This window comes from Dendropsophus ebraccatus, chromosome 3, assembly GCF_027789765.1.
Source record: "Dendropsophus ebraccatus isolate aDenEbr1 chromosome 3, aDenEbr1.pat, whole genome shotgun sequence".
Taxonomy (NCBI): Eukaryota; Metazoa; Chordata; class Amphibia; order Anura; family Hylidae; genus Dendropsophus; species Dendropsophus ebraccatus.
In genome coordinates, this window is record NC_091456.1 from 109,655,606 (window position 1) to 109,678,027 (window position 22,422).

The following is a 22,422-nucleotide window of genomic DNA, read 5'->3' on the forward strand; positions in this document are numbered from 1 at the left end:
ATTAAAAAATTTAATTGAAAAAAATGAAAAGTAGAATTAGAAAAAAAAAAACAGTACAGCGAATACTGCAAAACACAGCCTTTTACTGATAACCAATTTGCTTTTTTTTTTTTAGTGAGCAACTGTTAACACTTCTAGCTGCAAACATTTCCTAAATGAACAGCTGAAATCCAACATCTGATTCCTTGTTCTTGCTGATTTCAAGTGATCTATACGTGTTTCACAGTAGGAAAACGTACAAATATTTCTAACTTTGTCAATATATGTAATATTTTAAGCAAGTCATACAACTAAATATTGGAAACAAAAGATTTTTATTTCTCAACAAAAGTCAAAACAATTAGCTGGGGAAGAATAGAGCTTATTTGAGCTTCTTCTTGGGGCGGAGGTTGTTGGTGTGGCCACACTTTTTCTTGCGGCAGTTCACTGCACGTGGATGAAGACGGGCATAGCACCTGAAACAGAATAGCAATAGTTTAAAACAAAATGTCACCAATGACTGCTCACAAGCCAGATCTTAAAGGGGTAGTGCGGTGCTTGACATTTATTCACTAAATAACACATTACAAAGTTATACAACTTTGTAAAGTGTGTTATTTAAGTGAATGGCCCCCTTCCCCATGTTCCCCCCACCCCCGGAAGTGTGGTGCATTATACTCACCGCATTACTTTCTACCCTGGCCGCTATCTTGAGACAACGATGTGATGTAATCTTCAGGAGGCCAGCCGGACCGCTCCAGCTGTCCCTCTGGCGTGTCATTAGCTGCTCAGCCGCAATTGGATAAGCATAGTTATGCTCAGCCAATTGCGGTTGAGCAGCTGATGACACGCCAGAGGTGGGCTGGCATGAGGGAGGGCTGGAGCGGTCCAGCCGGCCACCTGAAAATTACATTATTGTCCCAAGATGGCGGCTGGGGTCAACAGTAATGCGGTGAGGATAATGCACCACACTTCCGGGGTTGGGGGACCATTCGCTTATACAACTTTGTAATGTGTGTTATTTAACTTTGTAATGTGTTTAATTTAGTGAATAAATGTCGAGCACCGCACTACCCTTTAAAGGGGTTATCCAGTGCTATATGCTAAATGTATACATAACACTCGTGTGAAACTGGTTCTTGGCTGGTTTCACATGGGCATAATAGTGCCTCATTTGAGCAAAGACATTTAGCCAGAATATAGGTGAAAAACACTTCTAATATGCTTGGGTGAAACTAGAATTGCCCTTCCCTCATGTAGCCCAAACACTGTGTGAAGGTAGTTAACTTAATTAGGCAATTGGACAGGTTATAAAGGAAAGACAGATTCCCCCTCCTTTCAATTCCATTCCTAGCTTTTGTTTCAAAACAATCAGATAAATCTCTGTGTAAACACCATTAGCTGAGGTACAGCTCTTGGATGTGAGGAGTTTTCCTCTACCTTTAGGGTATGTTCACACTGTGCAAATTCGTCAGCATAACTCTCCAACGCGAAATGCCGCCTGCCTCAGTGTCTGCCGCCTGCCTCAGTGTCTGCCGCCTGCCTCAGTGTCTGCCGCCTGCCTCAGTGTCTGCCGCCTGCCTCGGCTCTCCGCTCAAAGATTTGACATTTCAATTCTTTGACTGGAGAGGGGAGAGCCCTCCAATTGACACTGTTGGGACACTGAGGCAGGCGGCTTTCCGGGGCTGAGAGCTCCGCTGCGGAATTCCACCGAATTTGCTCAGTGTGAATAAGGTGCATTGTATAAAGAACCCCTTTGGGAAAATGGGCTCTGGAGGAACAGTATAGGCCATAAGCAAAGGTTACCATTATCCCAACAGTCTCACATCATGGATTAACCCCTGAGCTTTGAGAGATTGCTTCATGAGGGATAAAGAACATATGGATTTGTCTTCTGTGCCTAGTTATAAATCTTAGGTATTGTATACTAATAAGAACCACTTTATCGCTAGTCTGATTTATGATACTTTCGGCTAGGTCCAGGTTTTTTCACTTTCCTTCACAGGTATCGGTCATCCTACAAAGAAGATGCAGAACTACACTGTTGGAGAGCAGCAGGCCCCAATTATTTCACCTGAACAGTAAGTGTGTTCTCCAAATAGAAGAGATGCTCATGCAATTGCAACCCTATTCATCTGAACGGCCTTTAAACTTGAGACTGCCCCACCCCATATCACTACATTAAAAATCATATTACAAAACAAAAACAGGTGACAGCTGTCTTACTTGCGGCAAATCATCTTGTCACAATTGTACTTCTGGGCAAGCTGGCGGAGGGAAGGTTCAATGATACCACCACGGAGACGAAGCACCAAGTGTAAGGTTGACTCTAAGACAACATGCAAAGAAACAGTAATACTAGTTAATGTAGTAGGTTATAAACAGTACAGGTTTTTTGTGTTATAATATATCTCTAATAAAATTGTCTTGCAATATATGTGCCATTGGCTTCTATAGCCAATTGTGTCTCTCTCGTTATCTAGATTTACTTGGTGCAGTGACATCACCAACTCGGTTGGCCTCTACCAAAACAGTAATGTTACAGTGTCATCCTGCTCCGGGGTGTGTTTATATATTCTAACGCTTTACACTCATGTGGACCAAAAAGACCACACACACACACACACTCCGGTTTATTCACCTACTCCCCCTTCAGTGTATATGTCTCATACATACAACAGCCCCCCACTGCGGCACTGGTACACAAGGGACTCCTGGCACCTCCAAGCTGTGCTCAGTGTGCGGGACAGGAATTTAATCTTTCCTGTCCAGCACACACAGCTGCCAGAAGAAGCAGTGAGGGTCACTGACCAGCGCCACAGCAGGGCTTAGAGGCCGGCTTGTTCTGTGACAACACTGAACCAAGCAAATAATCTAGAAGACACAAGACACAGAATTGCCTGCCTATAGATGCCAATGGCACAAAGTGTAACTAGAGTTTTTAAAAACTTCTGAGATATAGGAAAGTGTCAGAAATATGTATCCGTGGGGGTGCGGCTGCTGAGAACCTCGCCAATAGCTAGAACGAATGGGACAGGTGCACAGGAGCATGAGCTCTGCCCCTTTATCTCCACTGCAGGGAGGTGAATTTCGTAGACTGCTAATACGAACAAGTATGGCAAGACAAGTTTGAGATGTTAAAATAACTCAGAAAACCCCTTTAATTTGCTTACCTTTCTGGATGTTGTAGTCCGATAGGGTACGTCCATCTTCAAGCTGCTTGCCAGCAAAGATTAAACGCTGTTGATCAGGTGGGATTCCTGAAAAAAGTCAAAGAAACAAAAAAAATTGTATCAGGAGGGATGGGGAAGCAGAAGACTAAGGGCCCATTCACACTAAGAAATCAGCGCGGAGATTCCGCTTGGAATCCCTGCCCCTGGACTCCGCACCAAATACCACCTGCTTTCTCTTTCAATGGGAGGTCTCGTGCGCCTCTCCGCTCAACGAATTAACATGTAAATTCTTTGAGCAGAAAGGCGTGAGGCCTAAAGGCAGAAGTAGTGGGAACATCTAGGGGCAATAAATAGGAAAGTGACATGTCTCTTACCTTCCTTATCCTGAATCTTAGCCTTGACATTTTCAATCGTATCACTGGGCTCAACCTCGAGTGTGATTGTTTTCCCAGTAAGGGTTTTAACAAAGATCTGCATCTTGACGTCCTGTGAGGAGGAAAAAAAAAAATAGATTTACCTTCTATTTACCTAAATTGCTAGTTATGGACTCTAGGTTCACTACCCTCCATTCAGTTACCTGCTTTTAAACACATCCCTTTGGCACTTCAGATACTGTAACAGTGTAAATCTCTTAACACTACAGAATCCACACATAGAACTTCAAATAGATCCCACCCCCCCTTGAAGTTCTGCCCATCCCATAGACTTCATTATATGCTCAGGCAGATTCCACCATCCATCCAAAGAATTGACACGTCAATTCTTTGGGCGGACAGCAGAATCTGTGTGAGCATAGAATGGAGCCTATGGGATGGGTGGCAGGATCCTGTTGAAGTTCTACATACTGATTCTGTAGTGTGTACAGGGAGAGGTATATGGCTCATGGTGATGTGTATAACAGCCACTACATAGCATAGATATGGCTATTCACCATCCCTTACCGTCTATTAAAGGGATTATCCAGCACTACAAAAACATGGCCACTTTCCCCCTACTGTTTGTTGTCTCCAGTTTGGGTGGGGTTTTGAAACGCAGTTCCATTGAAGTAAATGGAGCTTAATTGCAAACTGCACCTGAACTTGAGACAACAGTAGGGGGCAAAGTGGCCATGTTTTTGTAGCGCTGGATAACACCTTTAAATATACTAAATTGAAAATGCCCAATAGCAGCAGGGTATGGCCATGATCACATCAGTAACACAGTACTATAGGGCAGGATACCACAATGAATCAAATAATATGCCAGTATACTTGCACTTAGCATTTCTGATACCGATTTCACACAAGGAAACCCACAAAGTGTAAGGCGTGTTATTTCCACAGTCCATTAATAAAAAGCTAATGCATTTTTGTGCATCCATGTTTCCTACTGACTACCATTATAAAAAAAAATTAAGAATTATCAAAAGTTTTTTTTGCGTACAGATAGACATGGTTGACGTTGTGTGTACATTAAAAGTAACCATTTAAAAATGGATCTGTTAAATGGTGTGTGAACCCGGCCCAATAAAGTTTTACTACTTTATTCTCTAAATGAGTGGACAATGAAACCCCCAGCACTGGGGCAGATCAGCTGCCACTAGGCTCAGCCCTGGTATCCCAGCATCACCACCTATGTACTGCACGGTTGTGTACCTAAATCCTGTGCTGGTCTCTCAGTGAGAGATGGGCGGCCCCAGCACAAGCATACATGTCCGCACTCTCCAGTCACAGCTGCCATTAGTGGAGACCCTTATGGTGCGTTTACACAGATTTATCTGACAGAATTTTTAAGCCAAAGCCAGGAACAGACTAAACAGGGAACATGTTTTAGACAGATTGAGATTTCTTCTCTTTTCAAATCCATTCCTGGCTTTGGCTTCAAAAATCTATCTTAAATCTGTCTGTGTGAACGCACCCTTACTCGGTGCCCCGTGCAGCCAGGCATGTGGTGACTCCCGGGACACGCGCCTCACCGGACACCACACGCCGGGGAGCGGACAGGCCGAGGACGGATACGATACGCAGGTGTAGATGCGTAATATACGGGGAGCGGGGCTCCTGGGTACACCGCTGCCTTCACTCACTAACTAGCGGCGCCGCCTGCAGCCCCAGGGCAGTGCTCACTCCGGACCAGGCCGGGCCATGTGGAGCTCCAGCCGCCGCTCTACTACCCAGCACTCAGGCCGCCCTGGAGCGCCATCGGTCCCTGCCTAGTGACCGCCACCTCCCTACGCCTGTGCCACAGACAGAGAGCCCGACAGAAGGCCGGCCCGGAGCACGGCCACCGCACTCTCACATACCCACCCGCACGGCGGCCCGACTAAGAAGAAAAGGAGCGAGAGGAAATGGAAGTGACGTTTTGACTGGTGTCTGTGGGCGGGGCTGGGCGACGTCACGTGTCATCCCGCCGAGGCCGCCATATTTGTTGTGGGCGCTAGGATGCACTATTCTACATGAACGTGTGTTCAGCAGATCAGTAATCGTCTCATCTCGTTATTGTAACACAGTCTTGTGTCGTGATATACCCCACCTAGCAATACTGCAGGTGTCTCACTGATGAGCCCATAAATCACTCAACATGCTGTAATCGCCATATAGCAAAACTACAATGTCCATTATAAGCTGGATCCTTTCCTTGTAATCACCAGATGAAACCATTAGGTTCTCCCCTATGTAAACCAGTGAGGGCCGATCACTGCCAGGCAGCTACCACACCACTTATTCTCTGTGAAGCCACGGAGCATCTCTGAGCGCTCACAAATATTCAGCCGCCCCATAGAGAGTTAGGACAGCCATTCATTCCATTCATATCTATCAGCTCAGGCCCCCGACTACTTTGTTTTGAATACAACCGAGGGTCTATTCATTCTTTATGGAGCTGCCGAAAAGAGCCGAGTGCTGTACTCTTCTCTCTCTGGCGGCTCCTTAGAGAATGAATAGGGCTGCAAGTCACGTAGTTTTCAGTGGAAAACCCCATCTGTGCTGCCTGTGATCTGTCTCTCCAGCCCTCCGGCTGCCATGTGCATCTTCAGGCCCTGCCTCCTCCAGAATAGATGACGGGACATGAAGATGCAGCAGCCAGAGGAAACGGCGACCAGAGGACTGGAGAACTGGATAACAAGCTGTGTAGATGGCAAGTAGACACTGCAGGTCATCTGGAAACTGACGGCATGTATATATGTATATCTGTACTGTCAGTTTCCAGGGCTGCACAAACGATACAAGGATCATTCGTGCAGCCCATCTGCTCGATTTGTCGTGCCGTGTACAGGCACAGCAGAGAAGCCACCAATCTCGATCACTGGGGCTTGTTTGCGTCCCCCACGTTCAACAAATCTTCAGGTCTAAAAAGACCTTTAGTCTGTACCTGATACTGAAACATACAAACATTTGAGACATCTGGGCAACATCCTCATCCTATACAAACTCCCCATCTGTATTGCAACACAGTAATCGTGCCCACACTGTGCCCCCATGTAGTGCTTAGGTTTCATCTATGGCCTCAAATAATTGGGAAACTGCCCTTATATAGTAGATAAGACCCTTCTGTGCCTCAAAATAGAAGCAGTTAGCAGTTAGGCCCCTCTCTGTAGCCAGATAGCATACATTGCAGTAAACAGCTTTTCATTCCATACCCTGCAAAGCTGTGTGTGGATCTTCAAAGGAGAAGTCCAGGGTCAGACATTTTTTTTTTTTTTTAAATCTGGGGGAGGGGGGAGGTGTCTGAACATAACAACATGCACCTACCTTCCCGGCTTCAGTGCAGGGTTCCACTGTCCCCCGCCTGGGGGACCAGGAACTGGAGGGGGGACAGAGGACCACTGCGCCGGAGTCGGGGAGAAGGTGCGTGATGTTATGGCTCTTTTGAAAAAAAAATGTGCAACCCCGGACTTCTCCTTTAACCCCTTAACGACCGCGGACGTACATTTACGCCCTGGCAGCCCGTGCCTTAACGCAAACGGACGTAAATGTACGCCCGCGGTTTCCCCGATCACTGTGTGTACACACACAGCGATTAGGGAAGATGGCCTGCAATAATGTATAGCAGGCCATCCTAGCTTGTCGGCACGCTACCTAGCTGAGGGGTCTAGAGCAGGTATTTTACACTTTGTCCAGAGCAGGTATTTGGGCCATACTCACCTGATCCGGGGTCCCGATCGGCATCTTCCCGTCCGCGGCGTCCTCTTCTCGCGTCGTCATTTTTGGCTATTTCTGGTCCGGCTTCGGCTTTTTTCGGGTCCCTCGTCGTCTAACTTTGTCTTTTTCCGGAATTTGCATCTACTGCCCCCTAGCGGCTTATAAGTGTATATTATACACTTATCAGTAGCTATAGGGATGTTCAGCATGTAGAAAATGTTTTTTTTCCCCCAATCTTTTTTCTTTCATTTTCTGCACCCTACCGCCGCTGAGTGCTGATCAGCATCACACATAAGTGCGCTGCTAACCAGCGACTCCTCCTTTTTGGCGTAGGGTGTTTTTTTTCTATATCCTACCGCCACGGTCTGCTGAAAAGTACCGCACATAAGTGCGGCATTTATCAGCAACACCTTTTTTGGCGTAGGTTTTTTTCTTTTATACTTAAAGGGGTTGGCCACTTTTTAGTAAAATAGGTCAGTACAAAGTATTAGTAAGTGTACTCACTGTATATACTGACAGCAGCTCCCTGTGTGCTAATATCAGATTCCCCTTCACCAGGCTGTGGTGCCCTGCTCTGTTTTGTTTCAGTCCATAAAATGGCCGACATGGAGGAGCATGTGACCATGCCCTGTCCCCTGTGTCCTCCATAGACATATACAGGCTCAGTGGAGGACACTGGGGGCGGGGCCTGGTCACATGCTCCTTTATGTCAGCTATCTTATGGACCAAAACACCACAGAGCAGGGCAGCCCAGCCTGGAGGAGGGGAGTCTGATATTAGCTCTATGAGGTACACAGGGAGCTGCTGTCAGTGTATACAGTGAGTACACTTACTAATACTGTACACTGAACAATTTTACTATAAAGTGGCCAACCCCTTTAATATAAAAAAAAAACATGTAAAAAAAACACTACATTACATAAAATAAAGTTTTACACTACACCACTACACATTTACATACCCCATATACCAATCCCCATATAAAGATGGCCTCCAGGGTGTTTTCGGCGTCTGACGCATACGTTATTATTGCCTCCGACATCAAAATAGCCAGTGAGGATGATCCTTTTTACCTCCATTCATCCTCATCATCATCATCCTCATCATCCAGTGACGTGTCTGGGGGTAGCGTAGTGTATGCACGTCTTTTCCGCCAGTACCGTCCCAATAAGAGATGACGGTAAGGCGTGAAATTCTACAAACTCTGTGAGAGTACCTCAGGGTACACTTACAGATTTAGGGTACGCGCACACTGCGGAATGGAGAAGGATAACCCTTTGTGCATTCCGCAGCTGGCACCCGCCGGCGGACTGATGCGGGCGCGTGTCTCCACCTGTGTCATAGACTCCATGTTATGCACGGGCGGATTCCGTTGTCTGTCCAAAGAATGAACACGGCGGGTGCCAGCTGCGGAATGCACAAAGGATTATCCTTCTCCATTCCGCAGTGTGCACGTACCCTTAGGCTATGTTCACACTACGTATGAGACCGGCCATTACGTATGAGACCGGCCGTGAATTCACTGAATTCCGGCCGCAAAAAACTGACCTTGCCTTGATTTTTTTCATTTTCACAAGGGGTTAAAAGATAAAAAAAACCGCACAAAATGTGTAGAGCAATTTCCCTTAAGTCTGTAAATACCCCACATGTGGACATAAAGCGCCATGTGGGTGCAGGGCATGCCTCCGAAGGGAAGGAGCGCCATTTTGATTTTGGAGTCTGGATTTGGCCAGAATGGATAATGAACGCCATATGTTGCATTTACAGAGCCCTCGTGCTGCCAAGACAGTTAAAACCCCCACAAGTGACCCCATTCTGGAAACTAAACCCCTCAAGGAACCTAACAATGGGTGCTGTGAGGATATGGACCCCTTGATGACGGGCACATTTGTGCCGTGAAAGTGAAAAAATAAAATTTTTTACTTTTACGTCACATTGTTCCACATTTGTGCCCGTCACCAGTGGGGTCCATATGCTCACTGCACCCCTTGTTAGATTCCTTGAGAGATGTAGTTTTTAGAATGAGGTCACTTGTGGGGGTTTTCCAGTGTTTTGGCAGCATGAGGGCTCTGTAAATGCGACATGGCCCTTGAAATCCAGCTTCCAGAAGCCAATTGGCGCTCCTTCCCTTTGGAGGCTCGTCCTGCGCCCGCTTGGCACTTTATGTCCACATGTGGGGTATTTCCGTACTCGGGAGAAACTGCGCTACACGTTTTTGGGGTTGTTATTCCTTTTATCCCTTTGTGAAAATGAAAAATTAAAGGCTAGAACAATGTTTTAGTGTAAAAAAATAATTTTTTCTTTTTTCACGCCACATGGTTCTGAAAATCTGTGAAGTACCTGTGGGGTCCAAATGTTCATTGCACCCCTTGTTACATTCCTTGAGAGGGGGGAGGTTTTCTAAATGGTGTCCCTTTAGGGGTGTTTTTTAGGTTTTGGTACTCCAGAGCCTCTGCCAAGTGGTACAGTAAAAAATGACCAATTATAACAAAGGCGTTGAAATTCACTAGGCGCTCCTTTGTATCTGAGGCTTGTGGTTCCATCAAACAATGCAATAGGGCCACATATGGGGTATTTCTATAAACTGCAGAAACGGGACAATCAATATTGGGGTGCATTTCTCTGGTAATAGGTTTATAATTATGAAAGATATTGGATTACAATAAAATCTCTGCACAGAAAATTAAAATTTTCTAATTTCTTATACACTTAGCTTTTATTTCTGTGACTCTCCTAAAGGGTTAAAAAACTTTCTGGATGTGCTTTTGCAGAGTTTGGGGGGTGCAGTTTCTGAAATGGGGTGTGGGGCTTTAAAACATACAGTCCCCTCAAATACACTTTAAACTGGGTTCACACTACGTATATTTCAGTCAGTATTGTGATCCTCATATTGCAACCAAAACCAGGAGTGGATTAAAAACACAGAAAGGCTCTGTTCACACAATGTTGAAATTGAGTGGATGGCCGCCATATAACGGTAAATAACTGCCATTATTTCAATATAACAGCCGTTGTTTTAAAATAACAACAAATATTTGCCATTAACCCCTTAACGACATCGGGCGTAAGTATACGCCCCCGCAGGGTGGGCTTTAACGCAAACGGGCGTATACTTACGCCAGATGTTTCCCCGATCGCTGTGTGTTCACACACAACAGTCGGGAAAGATGGCCTGCTATAATGTATAGCAGGCCATCTCTGCTCGTCGGCACGGGGGGTGATTAACCCCTCCCGTGCCGACGATCGCTGCTATATGCTGATCTATACAGATCAGCATATAGCAGCTGAAAACAGCTTTCCGGGTCATCGGTGACCCGGAAAGCAATGGCGATTGGTACTGTCCGAGACAGCACCAATCGCCATTAGTTTCCCCACCAAAGATGGCGCCGATGCCACCCCCACGATCGCAGTGATAGGCCGGCCAGTACTGGCCGGCCCATCATGGCGATCAAACTGTAAAAAAACAGTTTTGTCGCGTTCTGCACCCCTCAGCTAGGTAGCTGAGGGGTGCAGAACAGGTGTGTGTGGTGCAGGTGTACCATACTCACCTGATCTGGGCGTCCGGAGCGACGATCTGCGGTCCGCGCCGTCCTCGCGTCTTCTTCGCTTCACTTCCGGGTTCGGTCGTCCAGCGTCGGAAATCTTCGGAAACGCTCGGGTTCGGCGGGTCTCGGCAATCTCCGGCAGCGTCGCTCTACCGCCCCCTAGCGGCTGATCAGTGAATATCATTCACTGATCAGTTGCTTTGGGTTAAAAAGATATTTTTTTTCCATTTTTTTTTTTTTCTTTTTTCTCCTTTTTGGCGTAGGGGCGTTTTTCCCCCCTATATCCTACCGCCACTGGCTGCTGATAAGTGCCGCACATAAGTGCGGCATTTATCAGCAGCTCCTTTCTTGGCGTAGGGATATTTTTTCTTACTGTCAAAAAAACACGTAAAAAACGCTACACTACACCACACTAAATGGAATAAAGTTTAACACTACACCACTACACATTTACATAGCCCATATACTAATCCCTGTATAAAGATGGCCCCCAGGGTGTTTTCGGCATCGGACGCATACGCTATTATTGCCTCCGACACTGAAACAGCCAGTGAGGATGAATGGGGAGATCCTTCTTTCCTCCATTCATCCTCATCATCCAGTGACGTGTCTGGGGGTAGCGTAGCGTACGCTGCCCCCCAGACACGTCTTTCCCGCCAGTACCGTCCCAATAAGAAATGACGGTATGGCGTGAAATTCTACACACTCTGTGAGAGTACCTCAGGGTACACTTACAGATCCAGGGTACGTGCACACTGCGGAATGGCGAAGGATAACCCTTTGTGCATTCCGCAGCTGGCACCCACCGGCGGACTGATGGAGGCGTGCGTCTCCACCCGTGTCATAGACTCCATTCTATGCACGGGGGGATTCCGTCGTCCGTCCAAAGAATGAACACATTGGACAGAGGGCAGAATCCGCCCATGCATATAATGGAGTGTGACACGAGAGGAGACACGCGCCTCCATCAGTCCGCCGGCGGGTGCCAGCTGCAGAATGCACAAAGGGTTATCCTTCGCCATTCCGCAGTGTGCACGTACCCTTAGAGTGTATGAAGGAAGGGACACCCAAATCCAGCCCCCAGATGCCCCCCCCCATCCTCCGAGTTAGTGGGGAGATCGTTCGGGAACTGATCTTCCCACTGCTGGATAAAGGTTACCACCTGTACGGGGATAACTTTTATACCAGCACCCCCTCTTCCGGTCCCTCGCTGCGGCACGATCCGAAAATATCAGAAGCAGTAATAAAGCCCTAATATTGAGCAGCCATGGAGCGGACCCAGCGCTTCTGGATATGAGGGACCCCGTATCGCACCAGGAAAACATTTTCCAGGTGACGTCCCCCACACTGGAAAACAGGAGACCCCAGAAGAAGTGCAGAGTGTGGTGTAACAGGGGGATCAGGAAGGACACCATTTTCCAGTGTGACACCTGTCCTGATCGCCCCGGCCTCTGCATACTGGATCGCTTCAAGGCGCACCACACGTCATTGGGGTTCTACATTTTCTAAATTCTGTCCCTTATTCCTATTCCAGGGGTCACGTTGATCCAGGGATTATTCTGATCGCCATTATGGAGTCGGGAAGGAATTTTTCCCCTGTGATGAGGCTACTGTCGTCTGCCTTACGAGGGTTTTTTTTTTGCCTTCCTCTGGATCAACACAGGTTGAATTTGATGGACACCTGTCATTTTCAACCTTATAAACTAATAATTGGCCTAATACCCCCAAATAAATTAGAATTGGCCCTTTTCCCCAGCTAAATAGGTATGGCCGCCATTCCCATTAGAGGATGCCATGATGCAATTACAAAGCCTCTGTGCGGCCAGGACAGTAGAAACCCCCTACAAGTGACCCCATTCTGGAAACTACGTCCCATAAGGAATCTAACGAGGGGGGCAGTGGGGATATGGCCCCCTGGTGACGGCCACAGTTGGGCCGTGAAAATGAAAAAATTTTATTTTTTATTTTCATGGCACATGTTCCACTTATGTGCCCGTCACCAGTGGGGTCCATATGCTCACTGTACCCCTTGTTGGATTCCTTATGGGGTGTAGTTTCCAGAAAGGGGTCACTTGTGGGGGGTTTCTACTGTCCTGGCAGCACAGGAGCTTTGTAATTGCGACATGGCCTCCATCCTCCATTCCAGCCTCTAAATGGCGCTCTGTCTCTTTGGTGGCTTGCCCTGTGCCCATATGGCACATTATATCCACATATGGGGTATTTTCGTACTCAGGGGAAATTACCCTACACGTTTTGTGTTCACTTTCTTTTTTAACCCCTTGTGGAAAAGGAAAAAATCAAGGCTAGACCAACATTTAGTGTAAAAAATGTTAAATTTTTACACTAAATCATTGATCTTGTCTTGATTTTTTCATTTTCACAAGGGGTTAAAAGATAAAAAAAACACTAAATGTGTAGAGCAATTTCCCCTGAGCATGGAAATACCCGACATGTGGACATAAAGCGCCATGCGGGTGCAGGGTAAGCCTCCAAAGGGAAGGAGCGCCATTTGGCTTTTTGAGGCTGGATTTGGCTGGAATGGATTTCGAGGGGCCATGTTGCATTTAAAAGGCCCCTGTGTTGCCAAGACAGTTGAACCCCCCCACAAGTGACCCCATTATGGAAACTACACCCAGGGCCGGCCTTTGGGGTGTGCGAGCTGTGCGGTTGCACAGGGCGCATCACTCCTGGCCAGTTGGGGGGGGGCGCTCTGGCAGACAGTCAGCTGCACACTTAACTGGTCTGGCAGACAGACGTTCTGTCTGTCTGCCAGAGCGCCCCTCTAGCTGGCCGCCTGCCCTCCTTACATAGTAGTTGGTTTGGGCGCTCCAGACAATAGACGGGCTAGGAACCTGGCAAAGTAATGTTCCGGGTTGATCCCGGTAAGCTCCGCCCCCACCGACAAGCCCTGCCCCCGATACACACCACTGGTGGGATGCTGACTTTTTTCTTGCCACATTGCAGCCTGCAGTGTGCTCAGGTCCCATCAGTGTGCTGACCTGTGACCTCTGCCCGGCCATGTGCGTCCTCCCTCCTCAGCAATGCTGCAGCCTCCAGGATCCTGTCCCCCTGCTGTAGGTCTGATGCTTTTCTCTCCTCTGTCTCTCTACCTCTTTCCCTTTTATCTTTCTATCTCTATCTATCTATATATCAGCTGAAACAGTACATAACTACTGCCCCCAGCATACCCCAACAGCTAAACAGTGCACAACTACTGCCCCCAGCATACCCCAACAGCTAAACAGTGCATAACTACTGCCCCCAGCATACCCCAACAGCTAAACAGTGCATAACTACTGCCCCCAGCATACCCCAACAGCTAAACAGTGCATAACTACTACCCCCAGCATACCCAACAGCTAAACAGTGCATAACTACTACCCCCAGCATACCCCAACAGCTAAACAGTACATAACTACTGCCCCCAGCATACCCCAACAGCTAAACAGTGCACAACTACTGCCCCCAGCATACCCCAACAGCTAAACAGTGCATAACTACTGCCCCCAGCATACCCCAACAGCTAAACACTGCATAACTACTGCCCCCAGCATACCCAACAGCTAAACAGTGCATAACTACTGCCCCCAGCATACCCTAACAGATAAACAGTGCATAACTACTGCCCCCAGCATACCCAACAGCTAAACAGTACATAACTACTGCCCCCAGCATACCCAACAGCTAAACAGTGCATAACTACTGCCCCCAGCATACCCAACAGCTAAACAAAGCATAACTACTACCCCCAGCATACCCCAACAGCTAAACAGTACATAACTACTGCCCCCAGCATACCCCAACAGCTAAACAGTGCATAACTACTGCCCCCAGCATATCCCAACAGCTAAACAGTACATAACTACTGCCCCCAGCATACCCAACAGCTAAACAGTACATAACTACTGCCCCCAGCATACCACAACAGCTACACAGTACATAACTACTGCCCCCAGCATACCCCAACAGCTACACAGTACATAACTACTGCCCCCAGCATACCCAACAGCTAAACAGTGCATAACTACTGCCCCCAGCATACCCAACAGCTAAACAAAGCATAACTACTACCCCCAGCATACCCCAACAGCTAAACAGTACATAACTACTGCCCCCAGCATACCCCAACAGCTAAACAGTGCATAACTACTGCCCCCAGCATATCCCAACAGCTAAACAGTACATAACTACTGCCCCCAGCATACCCAACAGCTAAACAGTACATAACTACTGCCCCCAGCATACCACAACAGCTACACAGTACATAACTACTGCCCCCAGCATACCCCAACAGCTACACAGTACATAACTACTGCCCCCAGCATACCCCAACAGCTAAACAGTGCATAACTACTGCCCCCAGCATACCATACAGCTAAACAGTACATAACTACTGCCCCCAGCATACCCCAACAGCTAAACAGTGCATAACTACTACCCCCAGCATACCCAACAGCTAAACAGTGCATAACTACTACCCCCAGCATACCCCAACAGCTAAACAGTGCATAACTACTACCCCCAGCATACCCCAACAGCTAAACAGTGCATAACTACTACCCCCAGCATACCCCAACAGCTAAACAGTGCATAACTACTACCCCCAGCATACCCAACAGCTAAACAGTGCATAACTACTACCCCCAGCATACCCAACAGCTAAACAGTGCATAACTACTACCCCCAGCATACCCAACAGCTAAACAGTGCATAACTACTACCCCCAGCATACCCAACAGCTAAACAGTGCATAACTACTACCCCCAGCATACCCAACAGCTAAACAGTGCATAACTACTGCCCCCACGGTAAACTGTGTAATTGCCAAATAGGCCAAGTCCAAATTTGCTGTTTTTTAGTGAAGTCACATCTCAGAGAAAAATTCAAAAAGTGATTAAAAGGTCACATATATAATGGGGGGGGGGGGGTAGATGATTGGTAGATACATACATAGATGGTACTTCTATCGGGGGTCGGGGGGTTTGGGGGGGCTGGGGTTTAGGGGTGGAGCTTGTTGTAGTAGGATTTAGTATATTGTATCTAAATACTACAGCCTTCTGTCCCGTTTGTGGTTTTGTTGTGAGGGGTTGTCTGGAGGGATGGGAGGCTGTGAGATTTAGTCTATGTCACCATTAGGGGGTATCAACAGGGGCGGGGGGGCGCCAAAAGAAAGTTTCGCACAGGGCGCCATCTACCCTAAGGCCGGCCCTGACTACACCCCTTAAAGAATGTAACAAGGGGTGTAGTGAGCATATGGACCCCACTGGTGACGGGCACAAATGTGGAACAATGTGGCGTGAAAATGAAATATTACATTTTTTACACTATAATGTTGGTTTAGCCTTAAATTTTTCATTTTCACAAGGGGTAAAAAGAGAAAAAAACACATAAAATGTGTAGAGCAATTTCCCCCGTGTCCGTAAATACCCCACATGTGGACATAAAGCACCACGTGGATGCAGGGCAAGCCTCCGAAGGGAAGGAGCGCCATTTGGATTTTGGAGGTTGGATTTGGCTAGAATGGATGATGAACGCCATGTCGCATTTACAGAGCCCTCATGCTGCCAAAACATTGGAAACCCCCCACAAGTGACCCCATTCTGGAAACTACACCCCTCAAGGAACCTAACAAGGGGTGCAGTGAGGATCTGGACCCCTTGATGACGGCCACATTTGTGCCGTGAAAGTGAAAAAATGAAATTTTTCCCTTTCACTCCACATTGTTCCACATTTGTGCCCGTCACCAGTGGGGTCCATATGCTCACTGAACCCCTTGTTAGATTCCTTGAGGGGTGTAGTTTCCAGAATGGGGTCACTTGTGGGGAGTTTCCAGTGTCTTGGCAGCACAAGGGCTCTGTGAATGCGACGTGGCCCCTAAAATCCATTTCAGTAAAATCCAGCTTGCAAAGGCCAATTGGCGCTCCTTCCCTTTGGAGGCTCGTCCTGCGCCCGCTTGGCACTTTATGTCCACATGTGGGGTATTTCCGTACTCGGGAGAAACTGCGCTACATGTTTGGTGTTTTTTTTTTTCTTTTATCCCCTTGTAAAAATGAAAAATGAATGCTAGAACAACATTTTAGTGTAAAAAATAGAATTTTTCCTTTTTTACACCACATTGTTCAGAAAATCTGTGAAGCACCTGTGGGGTCCAAATGCTCACCGCACCCCTTGTTACATTCCTTGAGGGGTGCAGTTTTCTAAATGGTGTCCCTTTAGGGGTGTTTTTTAGGTTTTGGCACCCCAGAGCCTCTGCCAACCTGAAGTAGTACGGTCAAAAATGACCAAATATAACGGAGGCGTTGAAATTCACTAGGCGCTCCCTTATATCTGAGGCTTGTGGTTGCGTCAAATAGCGCAATAGGGTCACATATGGGGTATTTCTATAAACTGTAGAAACGGGTCAATCAATATTGGGGGGGCATTTCTCTGCTAATAGGTTTATAATTATGAAAGATATTGGATTACAATAAAATCTCTGCACAGAAAATAAAAATTTTCAAAACTTTCTGGATGTGCTTTTGCAGAGTTTGGGGGGTGCCGTTTCTGAAATGGGGTGCTTTGTGGGGCTTTCTAACATACAGGCCCCTCAAATACACTTTGAACCTGAACAGGTCCCTAAAAATATCTGATTTAGAAATTTTACAGAAAATTTGGAAAATTGCTGCTAATGTTTTAAGCTTCCTATTGTCTAAAAAAAATGAAATATAGTTTAACCCCTTAAGGTCAAAGCCTATTTTCGTTTTTGCGCTTTTGCTTTTTCCATTTTAAGTTTAAAAGTCCATAGCGCTTGCATTTTTTCACCTAGAGACGTATATGAGCGCTTATTTTTGGCAAAACCAATTGTACTTTGCAATGACAGGCATTATTTTTCCATAACATATGCTGCGAAACCGGAAAAAAATCATTTGCGCTGTCAAATTGAAAAAAAAAAACGAATTTGTTTTGATTTCGGGGAGTTTTGCATTTACGCCGTCCGTCCTATGGTAAAACAGACTTGTTATGCATGTTCCTCAAGTCGTTACGATTACTATGATATATAACATGTATAACTTATATTGTATCGGATGGCCTGTAAAAAATTCAAACCATTGTTAACAAATATACGTTCCTTAAAATCGCTCCATTCCCAGGCTTATAGCGCTTTTATCCTTTGGTCTATGGGGCTGTGTGAGGTGTTAGTTTTTGCGCCATGATGTGTTCTTTCTATCGGTACCTTGATTGCGCATATACGACTTTTTGATCGTTTTTTATTACATTTTTTCTGGATTTGATATGACCAAAAATGCGCAATTTTGCACTTTGGAATTTTTCTGCGCTGACGCCGTTTACCGTGCGAGATCAGGAATGTGATTAATTAATAGTTCGGGCGATTACGTGCGCGGCGATACTAAATATGTTTATTAATTTATTTATTTATTAATTTATATTTATAAAATGGGAAAAGGGGGGTGATTTGGACTTTTATTAGGGGAGGGGATTTTTTATTAATAAAAACACTTTTTTACTTTTTTTTTTACTGTAACTAGAAGCCCCCCTGGGGGACTTGTATATAGACAGCACTAATCTCTCATAGAGATCAATGCTGTGTATATACACAGCAAAGATCGATTAGATCGGTCATAGATTACTATGGCCTGCTGCAGGCCATAGCAATCTATTGCCGAGCCGGGATCAGCGTCATTCCGACGCTGAGGCCCGGCACGGGCAGAACGGATCTCCCCCCCGCGATCGCATCGCGGGGGGGAGATCCGTCCCACTAGACACCAGGGACGTGAGGTCTGAAGCCTCTAAGTGCAGCTGTAAGGTTTGACAGCTGCACTTAGAGGCTTAATTAGCCGGCGCGGCAACGGGACCCGCGCTGGCTAATAGAGGCACTGCCCGGCTGCACATGTCAGCTGGGATCAGCGCCGTTCAGAGCGGGGTCCCGGCGGGACCCCGCTCTGAACACCCCGAGCGGCACCATGACGTATCAGATACGTCATGGGTCGCTAAGGGGTTAATAAATGCTGCCAACATAAAGTAGACATGTTGCTAATGCTATTTAATATATAATTTATGTGGCATAACCATTTTCTGTATAAGCAGAAAAGTTTCAAGGTTGGAAAAATGCATTTTTTCACAATTTTTCACGTTATTTTGGATTTTTTCATAAAGATTCGTTATACGTATCGACTCCATTTTACCAGAAACGTAATGAACAATATGTCATGAGAAAACAATCTCAGAATCAGCCGGATAGGTAAAAGCATCCCGAAGTTATTAATAAATAAAGTGACACAGGTCATATTCATAAAATTTGCCTCGGTCCTTAAGGACATTTTAGGTCCGGTCCTTAAGGGGTTAAGGTGCTAAAAAACACTTTTGTTTTGGCCCAGAAGCAGGATGCAGCAGGGGTGTTACTAGGATTCTAAAACATCCAGGGTACAAGCCCTCTTTTGCTAATCTGACCCACGGTCCAGCCAGGATTTGCCACCATAATAGACACAAAAAGGCATCTCTGTTACGCTAGCAAGAACCAATTACAGAGCCACTTGAAAGAAGTCCCACCAACTTGGTCCCACTGAAGGTGAGTGTAAAAATAACGAACAAGTTAACTCACCCATCCCCCATGCCTCTGTAACGCCACAGGGGTCCCATTTGCCAACGCTGGACAGCATCTTCTACAGGAAACCGCTTACATCATGTACCCGACTCCTGTAGTAGCAACGTCACGATGTGGCTGAGCAATTGACCACTCAACCAATCAGTGTCCTGCCCCAGTCAATGATTGGCTGAGCGAGCCATTGCAGCTAGCAGAGTTGCAGGACCCTGGTGGTGGCAGTACAGGGACAGGTGAGTTAACCTATTAGTTATTTTCGTACCCACCCCTGTCTGTCTGTAGATTTCATAGTTGGTCGGACTTCTCATTAAAGCGATTTTGTACTCACAATCTGACAACCCCAAACCGCTTGTACCTTCAGATAGCTTGGTTTAATCCAAGATCTGTCCTGGGGTCCGTTCGGCAGGTGATGCAGTTCATGTTCTAAAAAACAACTTTTAAACTTGCAGCCCGCTGCCCAATGGCCGGGGGCTTAAAGCGTAACTGTCATATTTTTTTTTATTGCAGAAATCAGTAGTATAATGGATTTTAAGAAACTCTGTAATAGGTTTCATCATCCAAAAAAGCCTCCTTCTGTACTCAAGAAGCAATCTCCCAGCTTCCCCCCCTGACTTCTTATCTGTGCATTATCAGGCAAACACGTCTTCATTACAGAGAAGCCAGTGAAGACGGGCTCTGTTCTCTCCATTCTATCCTTATGGAGGGGGGAGGGGCCGAGGGAGATGAGGGAGCAGGGAGAGGTGACATGAAGGTCAGCTGTTTGTAGACGCTCTGGGCAATTAAAACGCTAAATTCAGGTGTCAGAAAGGTCAGTGCTTATCTATGAACTAACTGAGAGAAGATTGCAGGGTGTTGTGCTTTGCAGGACTGCTCTGTGCTTAGTCACTCCTAACAGCCCCTCCCCTCTCCATAGCCACATAATGGACACAGAAATCCTGCTTCTTCTGAAGTCAGGGGGGAGGCTGGGAGATTGCTTTTTCAGTACAGAAGGAACCTTTTGGTTTATAAAACCTATTACAGAGTTTCTTAAAATCGCTTGTACTTTTGATATTTAATGTTTTCAGAAAAATGACCCTGAAATGACAGTTACACTTTAAATTGTGTATGCATTAGGCTGGCACAACCTCTCTGTCCCTCCTCCCCACCCTCCACATCATTAGGAATGCTCCAGGCAGATTGCCTCCTATTCCCCACCTGTGTTACCACAGCACATGGGCTGGATCGTTAAAGGGGTTGTCCGGCGAAAAAAAATTATTCACAGAATAACACACATTACAAAGTTATACAACTTTGTAATGTATGTTATGTCTGTGAATGGCCCCCTTCCCCGTGTCCCACCACCCCCACCCGTGTACCCGGAAGTGTGGTGCGCTATACATTACCTGTCGCGTGCCGACCACGGTCTCCGATCGTCAGCAGTGACGTCTTCTTCGGGAGCTTGGCGGATCTTCCCGAGTGCCGGCCGCCCTCTGCAGCGTCATCCGAAGCTCAGCCGCGATTGGCTGAGCATAACTGTGCTCAGCCAATCGCGGCTGAGCAGCTGATGACGTGGCCGCGTCCCTTTAAAGGAGTTATCCAGCGCTACAAAAACATGGCCACTTTCCCACTACTGTTGTCTCCAGTTTGGGTGGGATTTTGAAACTCAGTTCCATTGAAGTAAATGGAGCTTAAAGAGGACCAATCACCTAAATGTAACTGTCCCTATTATGAAAGTATATCTCTCCCTAACTCTATTCATGAAGATACAGACTGCATTTGCAGTCTGTATCTTTATACTTTACCTGATCCTCTGTTCCCTGGCTGTTCCGGTGGGCGCCGCCATCTTGATGACGTCACTTGCGTTCCAGCGGTGCGTTCCAGCGTGACGTCATCAAGATGGCGCCGCCGCCGGAACAGCCAGGGAACAGAGAATCGGGTAAAGTATAAAGATACAGACTGCAAAGGCAGTCTGTATCTTCATAGATAGACTTCATGAAGATACAGACTGTATTTGCAGTCTGTATCTTTATACTTTACCTATCCTCTGCTTCAGTGCCGCACGGCCGGGCGCCGCCATCTTGATTACGGGCCTTGCGTTCCACCGCTGGAACGCAAGTGACGTAATCAAGATGGCGGCGCCGGCCTTGCTGCACCGAAGAAGAGGATAGGTAAAGTATAAAGATACAGACTGCAGAGGCAGTCTGTATCTTCATAAATAGATTAGAGGAAAGGGACTAGAAAATACACAGCGATCTTGCGCTGTATAGCGCGAGATCACTGTGTATTAACGGAGCGGCGGGCAAAGGATCATGGGAACCTTTCCTGCCGCTCTGCATGACGGGAGTTTCCTGTCTCGCGCCGGCTCTTTTGAAAAGAGCCGGCTCGAGACAGGAAAATAAAAAGTGAATAATTAAAAAACGTGACAATAAAAATAATGAATTATATTTACAAATGTTAATAAAATGATGATTTACATCTAATTAGGGAAAAAAAAATTTTTTAACTTTCGTCCATGATTGGTTCTCTTTAATTGCAAACCGCACCTGAACTGGAGACAACAGTAGGGGGAAAGTGGCCATGTTTTTGTAGTGCTGGATAACCCCTTTAAGGCACCTGTGCAATGTTCAGCATGGAAAGTGGTGGAAAGTTAGGGCACAGATCAGATATTCTAAGTCACGCCCGTAGGGCACGGGGCTGCAAGTTTAAAAGTTGTTTTTTAGGACAATAACTGCCTCACCTGCCCAACGGACCCCAGGACAGATCTTGGATTAAAAGCAGCTATCCAAAGGTACAAGTGGTTTGGGGGGTCAGATTGTGGGTATAGAGTCACTTTAAGACTGGATTCACATGCTGTGATTTTACGCCACGTAAAACCACCCCAAAATCTGCAGATCTTACATGTTGATTTGGATACGTATTAACTTCTTACATTGCAATTGGTAAAATGTACAACAAATCCACAGCAAATAATCATCCACTTGTGCATGGGCAGTATCACATACAGACATATATTACAGCACATGTAAGTG

General features: G+C 46.5%; 1 protein-coding gene across 2 annotated transcripts; it reads right to left on the bottom strand.

The window, feature by feature from the left end:
- Window positions 1-295: 295 nt before the first annotated feature.
- Window positions 296-21,453, bottom strand: UBA52 (ubiquitin A-52 residue ribosomal protein fusion product 1). Of its 2 annotated transcripts, none has more exons than XM_069962481.1 (5): window positions 21,449-21,453; window positions 3,527-3,638; window positions 3,153-3,239; window positions 2,206-2,308; window positions 296-455 (listed from the first exon to the last, which is right to left on the bottom strand). In XM_069962481.1, the coding sequence occupies exons 2-5, from the start codon at window positions 3,627-3,629 to the stop codon at window positions 362-364; spliced, it is 387 nt and encodes a 128-aa protein (XP_069818582.1). In that variant the 5' UTR covers window positions 3,630-3,638; window positions 21,449-21,453; the 3' UTR covers window positions 296-361. The 2 variants fall into 2 exon arrangements, with proteins under 2 accessions (XP_069818582.1, XP_069818580.1); XM_069962479.1 differs by lacking the exon at window positions 21,449-21,453 and adding an exon at window positions 5,438-5,529.
- Window positions 21,454-22,422: the final 969 nt, after the last annotated feature.